At 36.2% G+C, this 21265-nt stretch overlaps 2 protein-coding genes across 15 annotated transcripts in view; one reads left to right on the top strand and one right to left on the bottom strand.

The window, feature by feature from the left end:
- The window catches only part of LOC309624388 (uncharacterized protein), a 69140-nt gene that overhangs the window by 39483 nt on the left and 8392 nt on the right, over positions 1 to 21265 (top strand). For 8 of the 11 annotated variants that reach the window (XR_014241865.1, XR_014241866.1, XR_014241867.1 and 5 more), the window contains one exon: positions 4780 to 4834. Coding sequence is in view for 7 of the 11 variants with exons in the window: in XM_082382559.1 (XP_082238685.1) it covers positions 4780 to 4834 (55 nt within the window). In the remaining 4 variants the exon portion in view is untranslated. Of the gene's footprint in view, positions 1 to 4779; positions 4835 to 15253; positions 17310 to 21265 lie in introns of those variants that run through there. The other 3 variants (XR_014241868.1, XM_082382558.1, XM_082382560.1) reach the window with 1 other exon arrangement.
- Positions 1 to 21265, bottom strand: part of DHX29 (DExH-box helicase 29) — a 47175-nt gene that overhangs the window by 6494 nt on the left and 19416 nt on the right. For 3 of the 4 annotated variants that reach the window (XM_082382185.1, XM_082382186.1, XM_082382187.1), the window contains 14 exons: positions 20944 to 21067; positions 18758 to 19366; positions 17319 to 17462; positions 13484 to 13660; positions 12047 to 12187; positions 10878 to 11022; positions 10636 to 10753; positions 9544 to 9628; positions 7919 to 8007; positions 6545 to 6673; positions 6380 to 6455; positions 5443 to 5667; positions 4210 to 4346; positions 3709 to 3802 (listed from right to left, as the gene is read on the bottom strand). In XM_082382185.1, coding sequence (XP_082238311.1) covers positions 3709 to 3802; positions 4210 to 4346; positions 5443 to 5667; positions 6380 to 6455; positions 6545 to 6673; positions 7919 to 8007; positions 9544 to 9628; positions 10636 to 10753; positions 10878 to 11022; positions 12047 to 12187; positions 13484 to 13660; positions 17319 to 17462; positions 18758 to 19366; positions 20944 to 21067 — 2293 coding nt within the window. The remainder of the gene's footprint in view (positions 1 to 3708; positions 3803 to 4209; positions 4347 to 5442; positions 5668 to 6379; positions 6456 to 6544; positions 6674 to 7918; positions 8008 to 9543; positions 9629 to 10635; positions 10754 to 10877; positions 11023 to 12046; positions 12188 to 13483; positions 13661 to 17318; positions 17463 to 18757; positions 19367 to 20943; positions 21068 to 21265) is intronic. The other variant, XM_082382188.1, reaches the window with a different exon arrangement.

Below are 21265 nucleotides of genomic sequence, written 5' to 3' on the forward strand. Positions count from 1 at the left end.
ATGCCACAACTACTGAAGCCCACGCTCCTAGAGCCTGTGCTCCACAACAAGAGAGGCCACCGCAATGAGAAGCCCACACACCACAACGAAGAGGGGCCCCCGCTCACGGCAACTAGAGAAAGCCTGCGCACAGCAACGAAGACCCAATGCAACCAAAAATAAATAAATAAATTTATTTGTTTAAAAAGTATATATTTTTGTGCATTAGTCTTTGTATAAATAATATCTTGTTAGTTTAGCCAACTGTTCAGATTATGCATTTTATTAATATATCAGTTTATTTTCAAGTTTAGCACCAGCCAACACTTGTGAAGAAATGTCTTAATATATTACTATTCCTCAAGTTCCATAAATATCTAATATTATAGTAAAATTTTAGACGAAAGACGAAAAGACAACCCTCAGAATGGGAGAAAATATTTGCCAACGAATCAACGGACAAAGGATTAACCTCCAAAATATATAAACAGCTCACGCAGCTCAATATTAAAAAAACAAAAAACCCAATCAAAAAATGGGCAGAAGACCTAAATGGACATTTCTCCAAAGAAGACATACAGATGACCAAGAGGCACATGAAAAGCTGCTCAACATCACTAATTATTAGAGAAATGCAAATCAAAACTATAATGAGGTATCACCTCATACCGGTCAGAATGGCCATCATCAGAAAATCTACAAACAACAAATGCTGGAGAGGGTGTGGAGAAAAGGGAACCCTCTTGCACTGTTGGTGGGAATGTAAATTGATACAGCTACTATGGAGAACAGTATGGAGGTTCCTTAAAAAACTAAAAATAGAATTATCATATGACCCAGCAATCCCACTACTGGGCATGTATCTGGAGAAAACTGTAATTCAGAAAGACACATGCACCCCAATGTTCATTGCAGCACTATTTACAACAGCCAGGTCATGGAAGCAACCTAAATGCCTATCGACAGACGAATGGATAAAGAAGATGTGGTACATATACCCAATGGAATATTACTCAGCCATAAAAAGGAACGAAATTGGGTCATTTGTAGAGACGTGGAGGGACCCAGAGACTGTCATACAGAGTGAAGTAAGTCAGAAAAACAAATATCATATTAACACATATATGTGGAATCTAGAAAAATGGTACAGATGAACCGGTTTGCAAGGCAGAAATAGAGACACAGATGTAGAGAACAAAAGTATGGACACCAATGGGGGAAAGTGGAGGTGGCGTAGAATGGACTGGGAGGTTGGGGTTGACATATATACACTAATATGTATACAATAGATGACTAATAAGAACCTGCTGTATTAAAAAAAATAAAATTCAAAAAAACATTTTAGTAAAAATAAAAATGAAATCCTGCCATTTGCAGCAGTGTGGATGGATCTAAAGAGTATTATGCTTAGTGAAATAAGGCAGACAGAGAAAGACAGATATTGTATGATATCACTTACTTGTGGAATCTAAAATAAACAAATGTATACAGCAAAACAGAAAGAGACTCACAGATACAGAGAACAAACAAGTGATTACCAGTGGAGGAAGGGAAAGGGGGAGGGGCAAGATAGGGATGTGGAATTAAGAGATATACACTAGTATGTATAAAACAGACAAGCAACTAGGATATATTGTACATCACAGGGAGTTATAGCCATTATTGTGTAATAACCTTTAATGGAGTATAAACTATAAAAATACCGAATCACTATGCTGTATACCTGAAATGAATATTATGTTGTAAATCAACCATACATCAATTAAAACAAGATTAACAGTATGCCAAATTTTTAGTTAACTACAGCCCAAATTACATTAGGGAGGAAGATACTGGAAAGTCAAGGATTAAATGGAGTCATCTGATTCCATAACATCAACTGATTTTGTATAGATTATCTTCCCAAGACTTTAGATGTCATAAAATAAGAATGTCTAAAATGTGAGAGCAATAAAAATGTACCTGAACGCATTTTCATTCAGTCTATTTACTTCCACAGTAGCTCTCCTTTCAAGATTTTTACTCAATAAGGATGGTCACATAGAGAACAGTAAGGAAGAATTACAGAGGACTCTGATCCTAGACTGCAAGAACCTTCTTCATTTGTCTCTGGGAAACATCTTAATTTCCTAAAGAACTCTGATGAAGTTTATTAATGGCAACAATCTAAACTTGTTGCCTAAAATCTTTCTCTACCTCTAGCAGTGCCAATCAACTGAAATACTACAGGGAGGATGAGCATTTTAAAGTAAACAGGATACAAGTGATTAAAAGGTGAAGTGTACATTTACGATTTACTTTAGGCTTCTGGTTTGGGACTTAAGGGACTTTAAGTCCAGGAGAGGAAAGACCAAACAGACAGTTGCTGCCACACCACAAAGCTGGTAAAGAGATTGAAAACCTTGCAGCCCAGGGGAGGTGAAGAAAAGGCTCATAGAAGGAAGGGGGTGGGAGGCAACTTGGAGGTTGGGAGGAAGTGGAGTCGAGATAAAGGAGTGTTGATTAGCTCTCCATATCTTGAACCCCAGTCAGCTGGCCCAGAGGCATCTGTTTTTTCAATTTATCCCGTTTTCTGCTTCAAGAAGGACAAAGTTTATTCCACTTAGCAAAGTCCCTGCTGTCATCTCAGCAGTTATTTTATTTTTATTTATTTTTTCTTGCATTCTTCAAGTCTACTGCATATTTGACATTATAGAAGTACACTGTTAGGCTAATCTAATAATCTCGTTTTTATTCATTAGTTCAAAAATATTGACTAAGCACCTAATAGATGCTTAGGTACTAGGTTCAGCAGTTATTTTAAATTACACACACAAAAATTGGTCAAATTATATGGGAATAAAAATATTTTTTAACCTTTTAAAATATGAGCATAGAATAGGGGAATTATGTGAGAGGTTATGGGAATTGTGTGAGAGGTTATGAATACTTTTATAGCATGTCTGCACTAAACACCATTTCCCTTTAAATGTACTAAACTTGAGACATATCAATCAATGTGTGGACCTTGTGTGGATCATGATTTGAACTAGCTGTAAAGAAACATTTATGAGATAATCAGGGATATTTAAATACTGTATAGTTGATGATATTAAGGAATTATTTTTCAAGGCATGGTAATGTTAAAGAAAAAAATAGTCCTATACTTCAGAGACATATAACAATCTGACGCCTGGGATTTGCTTCAGAATAATCTAGAGGGCAGATAGTGGATTAACGGGAGTATAAGTAAAACAAGGTTGAGCACGTGTTGATAATTACGGAAGTGGGAAATGAGTACCCAGGAGTTCCCTATACTATTTTGTATGTTTGAAAATTTCCATAATAATTAAAAATAACAGCTGATTATCAGAGTTAAGAAAAACTATAGAATATCCCCAATTCAATTCTATTTTTTAAAATGAAAAACTGAGACTTAATTAACCTTCCCCAAGCTGAGCTGCTGAATAGACAACTATCCTAATTCCCAAGCTAGTGTTATTTCTATGAAATCATGTTGGATCTTTGATCATTTCCTGAATATATTATGATCGTTACATACTATTTAGAATCACTGTGTAATACAGGTTAACTGCTGGGATAAACAAAACAAAAAATCACAAATTATTAATTCAGTAAATGTTTATTAAACCCTTACTATGTGTCAAGCACTATCCTAGGCATTTCTTTTTCCAAATTAATCCTCTTGACTATATGACCCTGAATTAAGATAGCTGCATTAAGACTTACCTCTAGGGTTAACAGTGATGTTCTATTAAGAAAGTTCCTCCGGCAGTATGCTATTTCAGAACGATAGCCTCCTTCTTGCCGTGCTTTCTTCCATCTACATAAGTAAAATGACCAAATTTTAATATGCTTCCAAACTCTTTTTCAGATGTACTAACCAAAGCTTTAATTACATTATAATCATATCAAAAGAGGAAGTTTTAGGAGCTAGCCAATTGTATGTAAGAATTTCAATTACAATACAGATATTTTTTGTTCATGTATAACAGTAAATTCATAACTTCAAGTACAAGGTAATATACACATAATAATACAGAGTACATTCGTAAATTTTAGGATTATAAAAATGTGAATCTTTAAAATAATTCAACTTGACAGATGCAGTCACTAAAAATAAATTTAAATCTTAAATGTATCTTTTTAATAAAAGTCAAAAATAATTTTTTTTAAAAAGTAAATACCCTCAGGTTTGACCTACTGACAAAACCCAGATTATTTCTTTACCCCAGATATGCATTGTAGATCGTCAGATGGTCTGAGTCTGCCATAGCCAAAGCTGATTTTGCAAGATCTGCTTCATCTTTTCGACCAATTGGTGTGGTAAAAGGAGACTTCTCTGTCATAACTGCAGCTAGTGTTGCCTATCCATAAATAACCAAAAAATTTGTCATTAAAGAGGTATATATTGAAAGCTGATTTGAAATAGAAAGCAAATCATAAAACAATTGCACTTTCAAGTTGCACGTTTCTTCTTTTCAATTTATCGTGTTCTATAATAGCTACATATTTTCATTTTAATTAGTTACTTTTAGTTTCATTTTATGGAATTTTAAACATTTATCACTTTACTTTTACACCATCTTTGTGGGTAGGGAAGTAATACCACCAGAATCAGAGATTTAAAAAAATGAATATTTGTGTGATTTATAGTCTGTCACACAGTTAAAAGAAATCCCTTAACCACAGCTCAGGGATCTTGACTCCTAGCCTGAATTTCCATTGTCTGCAATGCTCTTTAAATACTTCTTACATAATCTGGACTACATAACAACCCATTTGTTGTTGTTGTTGCAGCTTTTCAGATCAACTGTCATGGCAGAGGATATTTCTTGGACTCAACACAATTCTGGTGAGTATCTATATCTGATACTAGAAAAAAAGAGACTAGAGTAAGTCATACTCTCTCCATATCATTTTCAAACAGCCTTGATTTGTAGTCCCAGAAAAGGCCACAACTTGATATAGCTGGAAAGTTGGAATGGCAGAGCAGGCATATGAGCCAAGAGATTCAGAGTCACAAAGTTTGTTAATTCTGAGATAATTTGAGAAAACAGAATCGCTGGTAATTGCTAGCTCAGAGGTAACTCAGAAAAAAGGAAGTTTTGATTCTACTTATGTGCGGAGTTCAAAACGCTCTAAGAATCACTTACTGTATATTCAATTAAGTAAAAATATTTCAAGTGGGATGTTTGATAGCAAAAGTCTAGACAAGCCAAAACCCTTTTACAAAATAGTACCTACAATACACTTAGTAAATGGATGATTTTCTTGTATATAAATATAAAAAGTTAAATATTCAGAAATTCTCATTAAGCATTTAGATTTCCTGGTTTTAATGTCAGTACAGACATTCTGTTTAGTTAAATAAAATAAAAGTTAAAATTTGTTTCTAAACTTAATACGTCCCCAGCCAAAATGATATTTACAGTGAAGAAGCAGCAGTGTTGTTTGTCTTACCACTGGATCAAGACAGCCAAAAATGGCACCAAAAATAAGCATCTTGCCGATTTTGACATTCACAGGCAAAGCTGCAAGGTGTTGGCCCAATGGAGTCAGTTTAGGCTCATTTAGTTCACAAGCTCCAATTTTTCGGAGTAAATTCATTGCATTGCTGATTACTTGAAGTTGAGGAGGATCTAAAGCTTTGGAGAGGAAATCTTCAGGAGAACCAAGATTGCATTTCTGCAGATTGAAAAAGTGATAAATTAGTATGTGATCAGAAAGAATTAACAAAGAGATGGTCAAACTGGAACTAAATTTAAGTAAAATTTTAAGCAAGGAGGATAAATGTCTGTGTCTATTAAGGGAGTAGCAAAGAGGATGAGATCTTCCAGTCCATATTTTTAGTTTCTTCATTTCTGATTTTTATAGAATCAAAAATCTGAGAACTGAAGGATATTATAGATCTGTCAGAGTAGGAAGCCTTTGGTCTAGGCTAGGATTTCTCAAGTCCAGCTCTATTGTTATTTGGGGCCGGATAATTCTGTTTTAGGGGACTGTGCTGTTCACTGTAGAATGTTTAGCAGCATCCCTGGCCTTGACCCACTAGATGTCCATAGCATGGTCTCCCTCTCCCCCCAGTTCTGACAACTGAAAATGTTTCTTGACATTCCAGTTTTTCCCTGGTGAGCAATATCGTCCCCAGTTGAGAACTACTGGTCTAGGTTATGAGTCTATATTTTCATCTAAAAACTATGAGTGCCTATGGCAGACTTAAAGCACAGTGGGTTTACTCACAAAAGATGGGGGAAGGGGGCATTTATTAAAGAAGAGTAAATAAAATACTTGAAAATCTAGAGCAACAGAAGGTAAGATAAGTTTAAGTCTTCGTCCCACCCGCCTGCCCAGAAAGGGGTGAAGAACAAAAAATTCATCTAAGTTCCTCTGGGATTACCATAATATGAAGACATAATTCCTCCAAAGGCACACGCAAGATTTCAGGAACAGAATAGTCCATAAAGCCTTCAAATCTGAAAAATAAAATAATACTAAATACATACTATCAGAAATGTCACACTGTACTGGTTTATGTGTTTTTAATTTCCGGGCTATGCCATACCTTTCTCTCGTGTACATTCGGAAACAGAAGCCACCTCTGACGCGCCCAGCTCTCCCCTGGCGCTGCAGAGCACTTGCTTTGCTGACAAACGTCTCCACCAAAGAACTCATCTGACTGCTTTCATGGTACCTAGAGAAATGTTTTAGGAGAGAATATGTACATAATTGACTGAAATCAAAATCTGAAAAAACTGGAAATATTTGACTCTAAAATTAAGTTGAAGATTAGAGTGCCTCTTAATTATGCAATAAGAATTCTGAGAGTTTGAGAAATGCCACTGTGAACGTTACAATTCAACGCACCTTTCACAAGATACAGTTCAACCCTGAAAACACCTCCTCTACAGGTACAATTAAAAAAATCAAGAGTTTATTTTGTACTGGATAGTCACACTCACTTCCAAATATTGCTCAAATTTCCTAATATTAGGGACAGTGTATATAGATTACAATAGACTACTAAGGTGGTCTCCCTTATTTGTGAAATATAAACACTAAAACATTTATAAAGTAATAATCTTTCTGTTGAAGATTCAGTTAAAGTTATCTATTATGTGCCAATTACTGTACTAGGCACTTTCAATTATGAAATTTTAATTTTTCCCATTTACATATGAGGAAACTGATGATTATAACTGATGGTCATATTACTTGCTCAAGATTATAGATCATAGATTTATAATCCAACTCTGATTCGAAAACTCATGCTCTTTTTTTTGTAATCCCATAAATAATGCTTTTGTAAAACATTAATTTATAAACTAATTTATAAAAATTTATGTTCTGAATATTTTCTCAGCACTTTTCTAAAAGTAGCGATACATTGACATTACTTATGGGAAAACTGATGACATGAATTTTTTTTTTTTTTTGGCTGTGTTGGGTCTTCGTTTCTGCGCGATGGCTTTCTCCAGTTGCGGCAAGTGGGGGCCACTCTTCATCGCGGCGCGCGGGCCTCTCACTATCGCGGCCTCTCTTGTTGCGGAGCAGAGGCTCCAGACGCTCAGGCTCAGTAGTTGTGGCTCACGGGCCCAGTTGCTCCGCGGCATGTGGGATCTTCCCAGACCAGGGCTCAAACCCGTGTCCCCTGCATTGGCAGGCGGATTCTCAACCACTGCACCACCAGGGAAGCCCCGACATGAATCTTAACATTTATTCTCAGACATTTTAAACTTCCCTACAGTTTCTCTGAGACTTTTTGTTTTGGGCAGAATTAGGACATTTGAGATTTTCCTGATATGGTTCTGTGATCTAATGCTTGCTTCAGCAGCACATGTACTAAAATTGGAATGATTCTGTGATGTCTCCTAAGAATTCAAGAGTCCCAAGCCCTTTTCAGGTTAAAAATGTTTTGATTTGGAAAATCCAAACTTACTTATTTTCTTTCGTTCTTCCGGTATCAATTACAAATACAACATCTGGAATAGTGATACCCGTCTCTGCAATATTTGTTGCTAAAACAATCTGAAAATAAAAAGCCAAAACATTTAGGTAACAACTTTCAGCAATGTGCCATCATTTAAACTCCTTTGGATAGTTTAACCAATGAATTTTAAAAAATGAATTACAATTTTATTTACAAAAATTCACAATCTAATTGCTATTACTGTGTAATTTAAATTTGCTCTAATTAATTTTATCACCTTAGCTTATTAATTAAAGTTATAGATTCTTATTCCAACAAAAATACCAGTCCCCTAATTCTAGTCAGTCATCTTAAAAATGACATACATGGAATGGGAAATTGGATCAGAGAATGGAGACTGCTCAGCAGAAACTTCACAGTTAAGTAGATAAAAAAGTAATAGTTCTTCAGTAAGAAGAACTGGTGGGTTGTTGCCCTGGCTCTGCTACTTATTAGCTTTGTGACCTGGGCAAGTCATTTTACCTCTCTGGCCTCCAATTACCTGACCTGCAAATTACAAGGTAGAAAAATAGATGACTTCTTAAGTCCCTTTCTAGCTCAAAATTTCTTAATGGTGATGGCTGAATAGTGCAATCTTCTTGTGGCTTTTTTGTTTGTTTCTTCTTTTTTTTTTTTTCTGTTGAGTCTTTGGAGGTAAAACATTTAGGAAATTCTAGGTCAAATTCAATATATTATCACTCTATCTCAATACTGAATGCTTGCTTTTCTTACTCATTTATCCTAGGAAACAGAACCCAGATTATTAAGATTTAGATGGGACCTAGGTGATCGAAGTTTTTAGAGGTGGAATCCTTTTCTTAAGACAAAATGTTACAGGGAAGCCAAATGTTACAGATCAGAGCACACAGCCTCTGAACCCCTGGAGTTTTCAGAGCACAGTTAGAAAACCGTAAGTTTAATCCAGCTCCTGTTTAAAGATGAGAAAGGAAGCTGAGTGGGTTGCCAAAGGTCACAGACATGGCAGCAGCTTAGGGACAAGAACCCAGGCCTCCTGCATTAGAGTGCAGGCTCTTGCTGGGAGCTCTGTGTTCCCCAGAGTTTCTACATTGTGCTCTTTTTTGCCCCCCGCCTAAGAGAGGGTCAAAATCTGAGAAACTCTCTTTGCCAAGTATCTCTTCGTTCAGCATCCCAACAGAGGAGACGATGAAAATACTTAGATTGTTTCCTAACCTAATGGTCTCTGTATTGCAAAAATAATCAGGGATGAGTAGCAAAGAGAACAAAAAAGAATCCTCCCAGGATTCAAGTAGCTCCTGATATCCAACATCCTTTGTGATATCTTCTTTAAGGAATAGTAGTAATTTTTCTTTTCATAAGCAACATCCATGCCATATTTTTAAACTACCACTCCCCTAAAGTTATTAATAACATATAATATAAACATAAACACCTAATATAAATTGAATTTTAATACTGGGTTCACTTTTGATTATGTTAAGCTGCCGAGCATCTGGAGTCTGCATGCACTATAAGGCACTTAATATTAACAACTGTCTTTGATGATAAAAAGTCATAACACTTTTATGAAATATTCTCAGTTGGATCACATATAAATTTGCTGTACTGAATTTTACCTTCCTGACTCCTTGAGGAGGAAGTGTGAATGCTGCAGCTTGATCTTGAGTTGAAAGAATAGAATGCAGAGCTATCACTTTATATCTGAAAGTTAAAATCATAGTTCTTAGCAAGAGTTTCTCTTTAGAAGACACTGCAAAGAATAACAAAATTTATTTGCAAATAGAAAGCAATTTTTAAATTTTTTATTATGAAAAATTTTAAACACACACAGAAGTTCTGAAAATGGTACAATGAAACCCCATATATACTCATCAAAGAGAAAAAACTTAATATGAATGAATTATATGGAATGTAGGGTTTAAAGAATTTTAAAAATGTATTCTGATGCTGAAGTTATAACCGTAACAGCGGTAATAACTGTATCAAAACAGGCATAGTAAAAAGCCAATTCAATATGTATGGATGGGCTTCCCTGGTGGCACAGTGGTTAAGAATCCACCTGCCAATGCAGGGGTCACGGGTTCGAGCCCTAGTCCGGGAAGATCCCACATAACCTGGAGCAACTAAGCCCGTGTGCCACAACTACTGAGCCTGCGCTCTAGAGCCCACGAGCCACAGCTACTGAAGCCCGTGCACCTAGAGACCGTGCTCTGCAACAAGAGAAGCCACCGCAACGAGAAGCCAGCACACCGCACCGAAGAGTAGCCCCTGCTCGCCGCAACTAGAGGAAAGCCCACACGCAGCAACGAAGACCCAACGCAGCCAAAAATAAATAAATAAATAAATTTATTAAAAAGAAAAAAAAAGTGCTTCAAAGATATTTAAAAAAAAAATGTATGGATGATAAACTGCTGTTAGGGTTTTGCACCATCCAGCGTGCTGGGGAGGGGAGTCACCATCTTACTCTTAACCACAGGATTCCCTCTGCTTAATCATATTGAGAAAATAAAATAAATGTAGAAATAGTACCTAAAAATTTTAGTAGGTAAAATGCTATAATAGAAATGTTAAAAGAAAATAAAGAGCTTTGCCATGGACAATTTTCACTAAAGGTGAAAAGACTTTGAAAGTTCTGATCAAGAGTTTCAATGTGCGAAACATTTTTCTGTTTTAAAACTACCAGGAATATAATGAAGATTTGTAGTTACCGTTCTGAAAAAAATCTTCTGTCAGTTGATAAGAGATCATACAACTGTTGAATATGAGCAAGGCCTGGTAAAAAGATCAGTACTGCTCCTTCAACATTTTTGAACTGGGGACTTCTGTCTGAAATTTTTAAAAAGATACAATATTCAAAAATAAGGAACAGCATATAAGATATTAATAGAACATCTCCAGTTAGAAAAGTTTTATCAAAACAAATGGAGACACATTAGAAATAGATACATACCTAAATATGTAAGAAGTTCCAAAATGAGATCCAGGTTGATTTTATGAGGATTCATGTAGAGAATAGCATGCTGAGTGCGGTTGCTGTACTTTTGGTAAAATGGATTTAAATCAACACTTGTTCCAGTCTGAACTGGGATGTATTCCTAAAAGAAACACAATCAGAAAAAGCTGAACAAAAATATTATGTATTTTTATAAGACAAAGAAGGAAAAAAGGAGCTACTTGCATTCATTCAAATCTGTATTTTTCTCATTGTCACTATTATTTTGTTAAAATATAGCAAGAATACAATTTTTAACAGAATTAAAGTATTATAAAATTTCATCTCTCCTATTAATTTCATTTCATACAGCCCGCTTAAGTATAGCAAACCTTCTTATCTTGGCATGTAAACCCTAAATTAAAAAAGAAATGAAGAAAAACAGAACAATGGATGCATTGTTCTGTGGCAGCTGAAAAGCATCCTGGCCAAGAGAGGTAATAATAACTTTATTAAGTAATTTACACCTGCCTCATTCCTTCTAGATTCTATTTTGGTTGCTGAATTCCAATCATCTCCTTTGAAATACTACTTTTAATTTTTTAAAGTCTTTCTTTAGTTTCTAATTTCTATCTCTGCAGTTTCAGGGAAAGATTTTAGTTTTTGCTTCCTTGGTTTATCTGCTTAACTAAAGGATAAAGTAACTTCTACTTTGTGCTTCCATTAGATGAATGAAATATTGTGGATATAATGAAAATACTGTGTATAGTACCACTGGCCAAAATGCAGGATAATGTAGCTTTTGTGATATTTCTAAAATTATGTCATTGAAAGTAAATTAACTCTCTGTGAAGATCCGTGCTTGCCCTGGATAGTATAGAGCTAAGGTTGGCTCATGTCAGGACAGAGGCTGCTAGGAAAACCAATGGCAAGGATCTAGATCTTGGTCCTGCCCCATCCTGACTATCTAAGGTGTTGAGATAAAGTAAATATCGTAAGCCAAACACTAGAGTCAGTGAAACAAAGATTTAAAGAAATGACCTTTAAAATTTGCTCATAATCATATCTGTTCTTCTTCTACCAGATTATATTTGAATGCACTGTGTCAGCCATATTTTTAAACTCTTATGGCAGTTTGTGCCCTGGATATCACAATCAGATGTCTTTCAAAAATGTTTTATTTTTACCTGATACTTTTTTATTCCCCCTGCTTTGCTTGTAACATTAACGGTTATTTCTTCTTCCTCCTCCAGAAATTTCTGACAATATTCTGAGTCTTTCTCCAGGACAAAGCCCGTTTCTTCTATTATATCTTCAAGATGAAAAACCTGCATAGATTAAGGCATATAAATAGTGAACTCAAATTCATTTCAGTAAATATCATTTTAAAGAGAACAAGGGATTGTTACCTTTTGAATGTCACCAAATGCTAATTTAGAATATTACGAAAAAAGCTTTTTTCTGCATTTATTGGTAGCGAAGAACTTGGCTGATGTAGATGGATCTATTCCTAGTAGTCTCAGGACAAAGCACATCATGGTGTATATTTTTTACATGTGAAAACCAATTAAAAGAGCAGCCTTTATCAGCTGAACCAAAAGGGCAAACATTAAGAATAGAAGGAAGCTTCAAAGACAAGCCTAAATTTGAGGGATGGGTGAAAAAGGAGTTCCTTATTGCTAGGCAGCTACCCCCAATCTGGATGTAATGCCTTTGCTATGGAAGTGTGTTTTACGCTGTGTACCTCTGAGGTATGTCGTTCGTCAGCAGAATCCTCCTTCCAGCCCACTCACCCTCAGTCAAGGCAGCACCAGCCATCTGATTCCCAAGGCCATCTCCAGGTCCTCCCTCTCTCTCTCTCTCTTTTTTTAAAATTAATTAACTTATTTATTATTATTAATTTTGGCTGTGTTGGGTCTTTGTTGCTGTGCGCGGGCTTTCTCTAGTTGTGGTGAGTGGGGGCTACTCTTCGTTGCGGTGCGCGGGCTTCTCATTGTCATGGCTTCTCTTGTTGCAGAGCACGGGCTCTAGGCACGTGGGCTTCAGTTGTTGAGGCATGTGGGCTCAGTTGTGGCTCGCAGGCTCTAGAGCATAGGCTCAGTAGTTGTGGCGCATGGGTTTAGTCACTCTGTGGTACGTGGGATCTTCCCCGGGCCAGGGCACGAACCCGTGTCCCCTGCATTGGCAGGCAGATTCTTTGTTTTTTAATAAATTTATTTATTTATTTATTTTTGCTGTGTTGGGTCTTCGTTTCTGTGCGAGGGCCTTCTCTAGTTGCGGCGAGCAGGGGCCACTCTTCATCGCGATGTGCGGGCCTCTCACTATCGCGGCCTCTGTTGTTGCGGAGAACAGGCTCCAGACGTGCAGGCTCAGTAGTTGTGGCTCACGGGCCCAGTTGCTCCATGGCATGTGGGATCTTCCCAGACCAGGGCTCGAACCCGTGTCCCCTGCATTGGCAGGCAGATTCTTAACCACTGTGCCACCAGGGAAGCCCTTCAGGTCCTCTCTTGACTTGCACTACCCTAGGAATCGTTCTAGGCTCACACTTAAGGGCCTGTCTTATGGTGACACTCACTGGTGGGAATGTAGTTTCTGTTTACATATGCATTATAAAGAAAACTTACCTCAACAGGATAATTTCTTCCTGAAATTCTCAGAATAGGGCAGTGTATGAAATAGCTAGAAAACTTTCCACTGTCTACAGTGGCACTCATTAGAATCAAATGTAGATCAGAGCGTTTCTGTAAAATTTCCTTCAAGATAATTAGTAGGAAGTCTGACTGGACACTTCTTTCATGAACCTAGCATAAGGGGAACAAAAAAATCATAAGGTCAAGTAATAGGCTAAAACAATCAGACACTCAAATCTACTAAAAGTTAATCAATATTTACATATAGTCAGTACATGCAGAAAGAGAAGCTGTATGTTTCAAATAAGGCAGATCTTCAGAATTGAAAATAAAGTCACCCTCTAAAACTGAAGTCAGTAAAAATCAGCATATAATGAACAAGAGTAGCTATGATAGTAGGACTCTACCTCAGGAGATGTTTGTAAGTGTGCAGCTGATAAGATTAGGATGTCTCTCAAATTTCACGTAGAAGCTAGTGTAACTCTTAAAGCACTGCTACTAATACACAACTGAACAGACACAAAACTGCAACAAGACAGATGGTTTATCTACTATGTAGAAAAAGGGGAATTTGATTAGTAGGAATCTGACAGGTTCTCTATCAACTGTCTGAGAAAAAGGCTCTTATGCCCTTCCAACAGATGCATTTTAGGGACGAGCATCGTAAACCTGCTATAGAGCATAAAAAAACATGGGACATTGTCAGAACTCAGTATCTGCTGGATGTACCAGTCTATATTCCAACTTCCTGTACTGGAGTTATTTCTACTCCATTTTATTTTATGAGATTAAGGCAGCATACAAAAGACAGAATACATCAAGATAACAAAAATTAAAACGGTTTTGATCATTCATTTGCTCGGAAGGGAGGCAACAGCGGTCATGTGTTCACTACAAACAGTACTAAGCATTGTGCTAGATGCTGGGGATTAAAAAATGACCAAGATAGTCTTTTCATTTCAGAGTTTACAGCCTTGGAAGAGGATACTGTAGAGGATGGTTTGAAATTACATATGAAGGGTAGTTAATTTTTTTTGGGGGGGGGAGGGGTCTAATATTCTTTTTTTGTTTGTTTTATATTTATTTTTTTTTATTGGAGTATAGTTGATTTATAATGTGTTAGTTTCTGCTGTACAGCAAGGGGTAGCTAATTCAGGTGGTCAGGAAGGCTACTAAGAGATATCTGCCATCTGTGCTGAGAAATGAAATGAGTTTTAAAAAAAGGAGGAGAAAGGAACAGTATGATAAAGGGAGAAAAAGTAGTCATGGGACACAACTTGTGCAAAATCATGGTGGACAGGGGGATAATTATACATTTCAGGAAATGAAGAAACAAAAATGATGCCTTGAGCATGGGATGAGGAACGGGCAAGAGATAGAGCTGGCGAGGTACTCAGTAATCTGCCCATATGAGGTCTTGTAAACCGTGTTAAGGAGTTGAGACTTTATCCTAATGAGTCAGGGTAGTGAGTAAGATATTTCAAAGCAGGGGGATCATGTGGTCTGAATTTTGTTTTAAAAAAGATAACTCCAGCTATAATTGAAGAATGTAGTAGAAGAGAGCAAAACAGAATGTAGGAAGTTTTATTAGAGGCTTTTGTACTAATTAAAAGAGATAATGGTAGCCTATATGAGGGCAATACCAGTGAATATGGAGAGGTAAATGAATGTGAGAAAAGTAAAATCAACAAAGTCTAGGTGATTGGATTTAGGGGATATGGGAGAAAGAAGAAGGAATAATCTTGGATGTTTTTACTTTGGTAGTTTGACCAGGATATTTATATCTGAAGCTCAAGAAAGAAAGATTTCCTGATGGATGAAACAGATCTGGGGAACCTCCTCAAATAGATGGTAATTTATACAGATACTGACATTTTTTAAAAAGAAAATTAAAAATGAGGATAAAACATAAAATAGAGCTAATAAAAATGTATGCTTTATTAAGTACACTTGGAAGAGGTGGGCAAAAAGTTTGGCTGTAAACATACCAGCAGCCAGAGGAAAAGCTACTTAACTCACACACTGACCATAAACTAAAACAAATCGCACAACTATTCCTAATAAGAAAGCCAGAAGTATTATCCTGAGCATCTTCATAAAGAAGGCCCTGAATAATGTAATGAACTCTATGCCAGCATCTCTTACATCATTATATTTAACATGATGATGAATTTCACTGGGTTTTTTCTTACTCTTACTGTACTTCTCAACAAGAGGTTGACATTATCACACTGAAGCACAATTCAGTAAATCACACCTACAGACTGCTAATACTAAAACATCAAAGAACAGCTCCCTGAAGTTGGTCTAACTTTTAAATTAGGGTTCATTCTGATATATATTTATCAATCAATTTTCTAATAATTTGGGGCTCCAAGAAAACTTACTGACTGGCTGATATAAGTATTTCATCTTACCTAGCAGTAAAAAATTTCTCATTATAAATAGATAAATTAGCATTTTGACTTAAGTTGATTCTTGAGGATATTGATAAAATCTAGGTCTTAGCCATGCACAGCTGCAACTGTGACACCCCATTCCCCACCCAGCACTGCCAGGAGCAAGTTACCAATGGGCCTGCTCAATCAAGCAGCCATACATCCTCTTTCTTTTTGACATCTTAGTGATAACAGTACAACGCCTTCTCCCACTGAAGATTAAAGACTCCTTAGATAAAAATGAATTCCTATCACTCATCTATTACCAAAATTATTATATTTAAAAACATCTTACCCTAAACTTGTCCAACAACAGGAAAATGGTTAAATAAATTATGGGACATCCAAATTTTATACTTCTATAAAGCTATTAAAAAATAGTGTTTTTGTAGACTATCTAATGATGTGAAAGAATTATAAAATAAATATCACACATGCTAAACATACACATATATAAATGCACAAATGTCAATATTAATTTTTTTTCTGGATGAGACTACAGATAATCTTTATTTTCATTTTTGTATCTCTCTATACTTCTAATACTTACTAACCAAAATGAGGAAAATAACCCAATAATCTATGTATAGTCTATTAATTAAAAATCAAAGAATGACTGAACTTTCACTAATGCCTTCTGAACTTGGTGAATTAACAGACATTCATAGAAACTTTACATCAGGGAAAATAGAAAAAAATTTTTTTTGAATAATAGAAATGCTGTATATCTTATTTCTTTTTCAAAAAATTATGTACAAAGCAAGTCAGTTTAACATATACTAGGCTAGTATACCATTTTAAATAATTCTAATGTGAAACTTTTGGCATAATTCAATTTTAGTGTGCATTCAAATTTGATTCAAGTAGGGGTATATCTATAGAGAAAATGACATACTGATGAGGATTCCTTGCTTTTTATAAGAATCCGAGAAAATCCTTTAACAAATGTAGCTGAGAGGCAGCAGACTGGTAAGAGATGGCTGCAGATGTACTGCCTGGGTTTGAACCCCCAGCTGTAGAGCTTATTGGCCGTGTGAATTTGAGCAAGCTATTTAACCTCTGTGTGCCTCAACTGTAAAATAGGGATAATAATATCTACTTCACTGGATTGCTGGAAGGACTAATTGAAGTTGTATATATGAAGTCCTTAAAATAGCACCTTGCATATAGCAAATGTTATACAGCATTTGTTAAATAAATCAATTTACAGGAGACACATTTGTTAGAGGAAATTAATTATTATATGTAGAGGAAATTAAATAATTATTATATGTAAAGTGTCTGGCATTTAATAAGCAAGAAAAAAAGGTTAGCTAGTTTTAGAAGTAACATCTTTTTAATACAAAAATGTTTAGAATTTTTTTCTGAACATGACTACAGAATCAACTCACCTCATCTACAATAACGTGAGACACATTAGTTAGGAGACCATCTTCTTGAAGTTTTCTTAGCAAAACCCCTGTTGTACAGTAGAGTAACCTGGTAGATTCACTCACTCGAGACTCCATCCGGATCTGATATCCACACAAAGAATTCTGAAGGGAAAACACAAGGCCAACATTAGATTCTCACAAATGATCTAGGAAACAAGCTTTAAAAAGTACAGGTGCTGATCCTGCTACTATATGGAGCAGTGTAAGTAAATCTGTTTAGTGCAATTTATTACTTTCCCATGGTCTTCAATTATATAAAACTATACAATTAGTTTCGGCAATTTTAAACAAGAAAAACCTTTTTTCAGTTTTGAAACAAAAAGCTGTTCACCTGCTTTGAGTACCATTAACATTATTATGAAAATATTAATAGATTTAATCAATTTCTTATTAAATTATCTTGGAGCAAAATATTGAGGTACTGAGGAAGAGAATTTTAGAGAAGCTCCTACAATTTGGTCTACTTTTCTATCAAGATCTCATAAAAGCTGCAACCATTAAAAACCAGTGGTGCCTGATGGGAATCCTGAAGTCACTTCTATTCCCATCACATTTACTTTCCGTCTCCTTCAGTCATTCCTTTGTTATATTTGTAAACACGTCTGCCATGCCCTTAATGTAAATTCCTTATAAGACAGAAATTATGTCCTTTTTCCTCTTACATTTCATGAGAGAAACCAAGAAAAATTGCCAAATAAATTTTTTTTTAATGAAGGGATACCTAACTTAAAGATAGAGACAAAGATGTTAAGTATCATATTTATAAAGAACAATTCAAAGTAAACTGAGTTATATGAACTGGGAATTCATTACATTTGGTTCTAAAGCAATTTTATTAATTCCTATACTTTACAGTCACTCCGGTTAAGGTTTGGCCAGTTTTGTGCATACTTTTATCGCAAAGTGTGTGACAGTGGATATTTAGGTACTTTTTCTATTATTTTTTTATATACAGGATTTGAAAATAGTCTGGCATTTTCTTTTATATTGTTTTTTCCTTCTGTTCACTGAACTAATGAAAATCATTCAGGAATACGTCCCACAGAAAAGATTTCCAAATACTTGAGATGTCTGATATTACAGTTATACTTGCATGTGTTTATATTCTTTGAATGATCAACTTAGTATGTAATATATTTGAATACTCAATTATTAAAGTGAATATATTTTTCCTTTTATGTGAGAATTTTAATGATAATTACTGACAATCCTTTTCATATACAGGAGAGTGGCAGAATATCACATCTAGCCAAGAAAACATGAGAAACACCTGAGATACGCTACTGAACAAACAGCATCAGTCAAAACTCATATATGGCACAGGCTCCATTTGGGTCCCAAGGGCACAGGTTGAGTGAGGTCAGCGCTCTCTGAGGTGAGGCTGGACAGTGTCTCACCTTTCCTCCAGGTCCATTTTCACAGCCCAGTTCATCACACACTCTTGTGGCTAAGCTCACCGCTGAGACCCGCCGGGGCTGGGTGCAGACAATGCTGCATCTACTTGTTTGCCACTCGTTCAGAAGCAGGTCCTCCAACAGGAAATGTGGCACTTGAGTACTCTTGCCGCTCCCTGTTTCACCTGCCACCACCACAGCCCGGTGCCTTCTAAGAGTTTCGACAATTGAGTTCCTGTGTTTGAACACGGGTAACTGTTGCCGTTCCTTTAGCAGTCTCTGGTACTTAGGTGTGCTTTGCAACTTTCTAAAGAGGTTTCTAACCGGCTCCAAATCTTCTGCCTTTTCTGATTCCAAGGACAGTGCAGAAAAATCCTCATCAGAAACTAAATTTTCCCAAGATTCCTCAGGATCTTCAGAGGTTTCTCTCGTATTCTCAGAGTGCTGTTGTTGCTGTTGCTGCTGCTGCTTCAGTTTATTCAGAAGTCTGGCAATGAAAAGGTCACGTGGTTTATTGGTCTCCATTTTATTTAACTGTTCCTTTCTCTTTTCCGCATCACTCCACTCCAGCCAGACATCTCGGTAAGTGGGCGGAAGTAACTGATGAACTGACTATAAAGGGAAAAAACAGTAGTTATGTCATTTTCACTAACTACTGGACACCAAAATTCAATAGGTTAGAACTTAAAAGGATAGCTGCCTTCTTCTTAAAATGTCTCTTAAACTAGTAAGTTACTACTTTAATATAAGATATACATGTATATGATGCAAATTTATAAATAGCATATCATATTCAGGCTTCTAGACTTACTAGCTGTGTGACCTTGGGCAAGTAACTTAACCTCTTGGTGTCTTAGTTTCTAAATTTGTAAAATGGGGCTAATAGTAGTACCTCCCTACAGGCATACTCCGAGGTAAACTAAGTTAATCATGTAACGTGCTTATTCCTGGAACACAATAAACTATTAAATACATGTTTATTATTTATTCCTACAGTGGTGCTACTTAAATATTCAGATGATCCATAAAGCATCTCTAAAACAAAGTTCCCTCTGAGATTCCAGCAGTTGTATAATATTACAGGTCAAAGTATTTAAAATGAACTCCACTGGATGAAACTAAGTTATCTTAATTCTGTGTTATAAAAGAGCCCACAATTATTTCTGTAACACTGATAGTCACTTCCATCAATTAAGCTTAGCTTATGATACCTTATTCCAGAAAATGAGGGAAATAAAGACATTAAGAACTTTTACTGACACAAAATGGAAAAGAATTATTGTTGGAGTTCCACTTAATCAGTGCCTAAATTTTCAGTAGTTCTAATTCCCCATGAAGAAAGACATATACGTTTATTATAAAAAGGAAATGTTGACAATACCCCCCCAACCAAAAAAAAGAGCATTGTGTTCTCTTAAAAGTGCTCTCTTCAGTAATACTTTATTTTCATCTTTCCTTAAACTGGAAGCTTACAGTCAACATAACCTAAAAGTGAAAACTGGAATCAGTGTCTAATTTTTTAAAGTTGAGAGACAATATAACGTTAAAGGAAAACAAATGTTTAAAAACTCTCCTTAGGGCTTCCCTGGTGGCGCAGTGGTTGAGAATCTGCCTGCCAATGCAGGGGACACGGGTTCGAGCCCTGGTCTGGGAAGATCCCACATGCCGCGGAGCGACTAGGCCCGTGAGCCGCAACTACTGAGCCTGTGCGTCTGGAGCCTGTGCTCCGCAACAAGAGAGGCCGCGATCGTAAGAGGCCCGCGCACCGCGATGAGGAGTGGCCCCCACTTGCTGCAGCTGGAGAAAGCCCTTGCACAGAAACGAAGACCCAACACAGCCGTGAATAATAAATAAATAAAATTAAAAAAAAAACTCTCCTTAATTCAACCGCTCTAGCACAACTATTTTTTAACCTGTAAATTAGTACAGCTTACAAAGCTGGACCAAATGGTTCAGAGCCTCTGGTCTAAGAGGAGAAAGACTGAACTATGTTTAGAAGTGAGAGGAAGTCAAGATTATAAATAAGCAGAAACAAGGATTAATCAGAAGAAGCATTCAGTAAGAGAAAATTGGCACAAAGGGCCATAATTAAAAACTAACTTCCACATGCAGATACAGTTTTATGTTGACAAAATATACCCATTACTCCAGAAATGATTTTTGAAACGCTTAGGTCTAAAAAGTCTCACCTGCCCTTTCACTAAACGATAAAGAGCTAAAGTAGCTCCCAGGTGCTGAGCTTGCATGCCATCCTCTGTTAAGATTGTAGGGCATACTACCAGTACATCGTCTTCAGACTTGATTACCCTTACCCTACAAAGAAGCCAAAAACATTTTAAAATAAAATTGATGAAGTAAAAAAGGTCAGAATTCCATTAACACTGAACTGTAGTTTAATTATTTAAATTAAATATTCCCATGGAAGATATGATACTACATAATGACTTATAAGCACTATCAAGCTGAGATGTGGAATTAGCTTCCTAAATATCTACTTAACTCATCAGAAAA

Source organism: Balaenoptera borealis (genome assembly GCF_965194805.1).
Source record: "Balaenoptera borealis genome assembly, chromosome: 2".
In the NCBI taxonomy this organism is placed as follows: domain Eukaryota; kingdom Metazoa; phylum Chordata; class Mammalia; order Artiodactyla; family Balaenopteridae; genus Balaenoptera; species Balaenoptera borealis.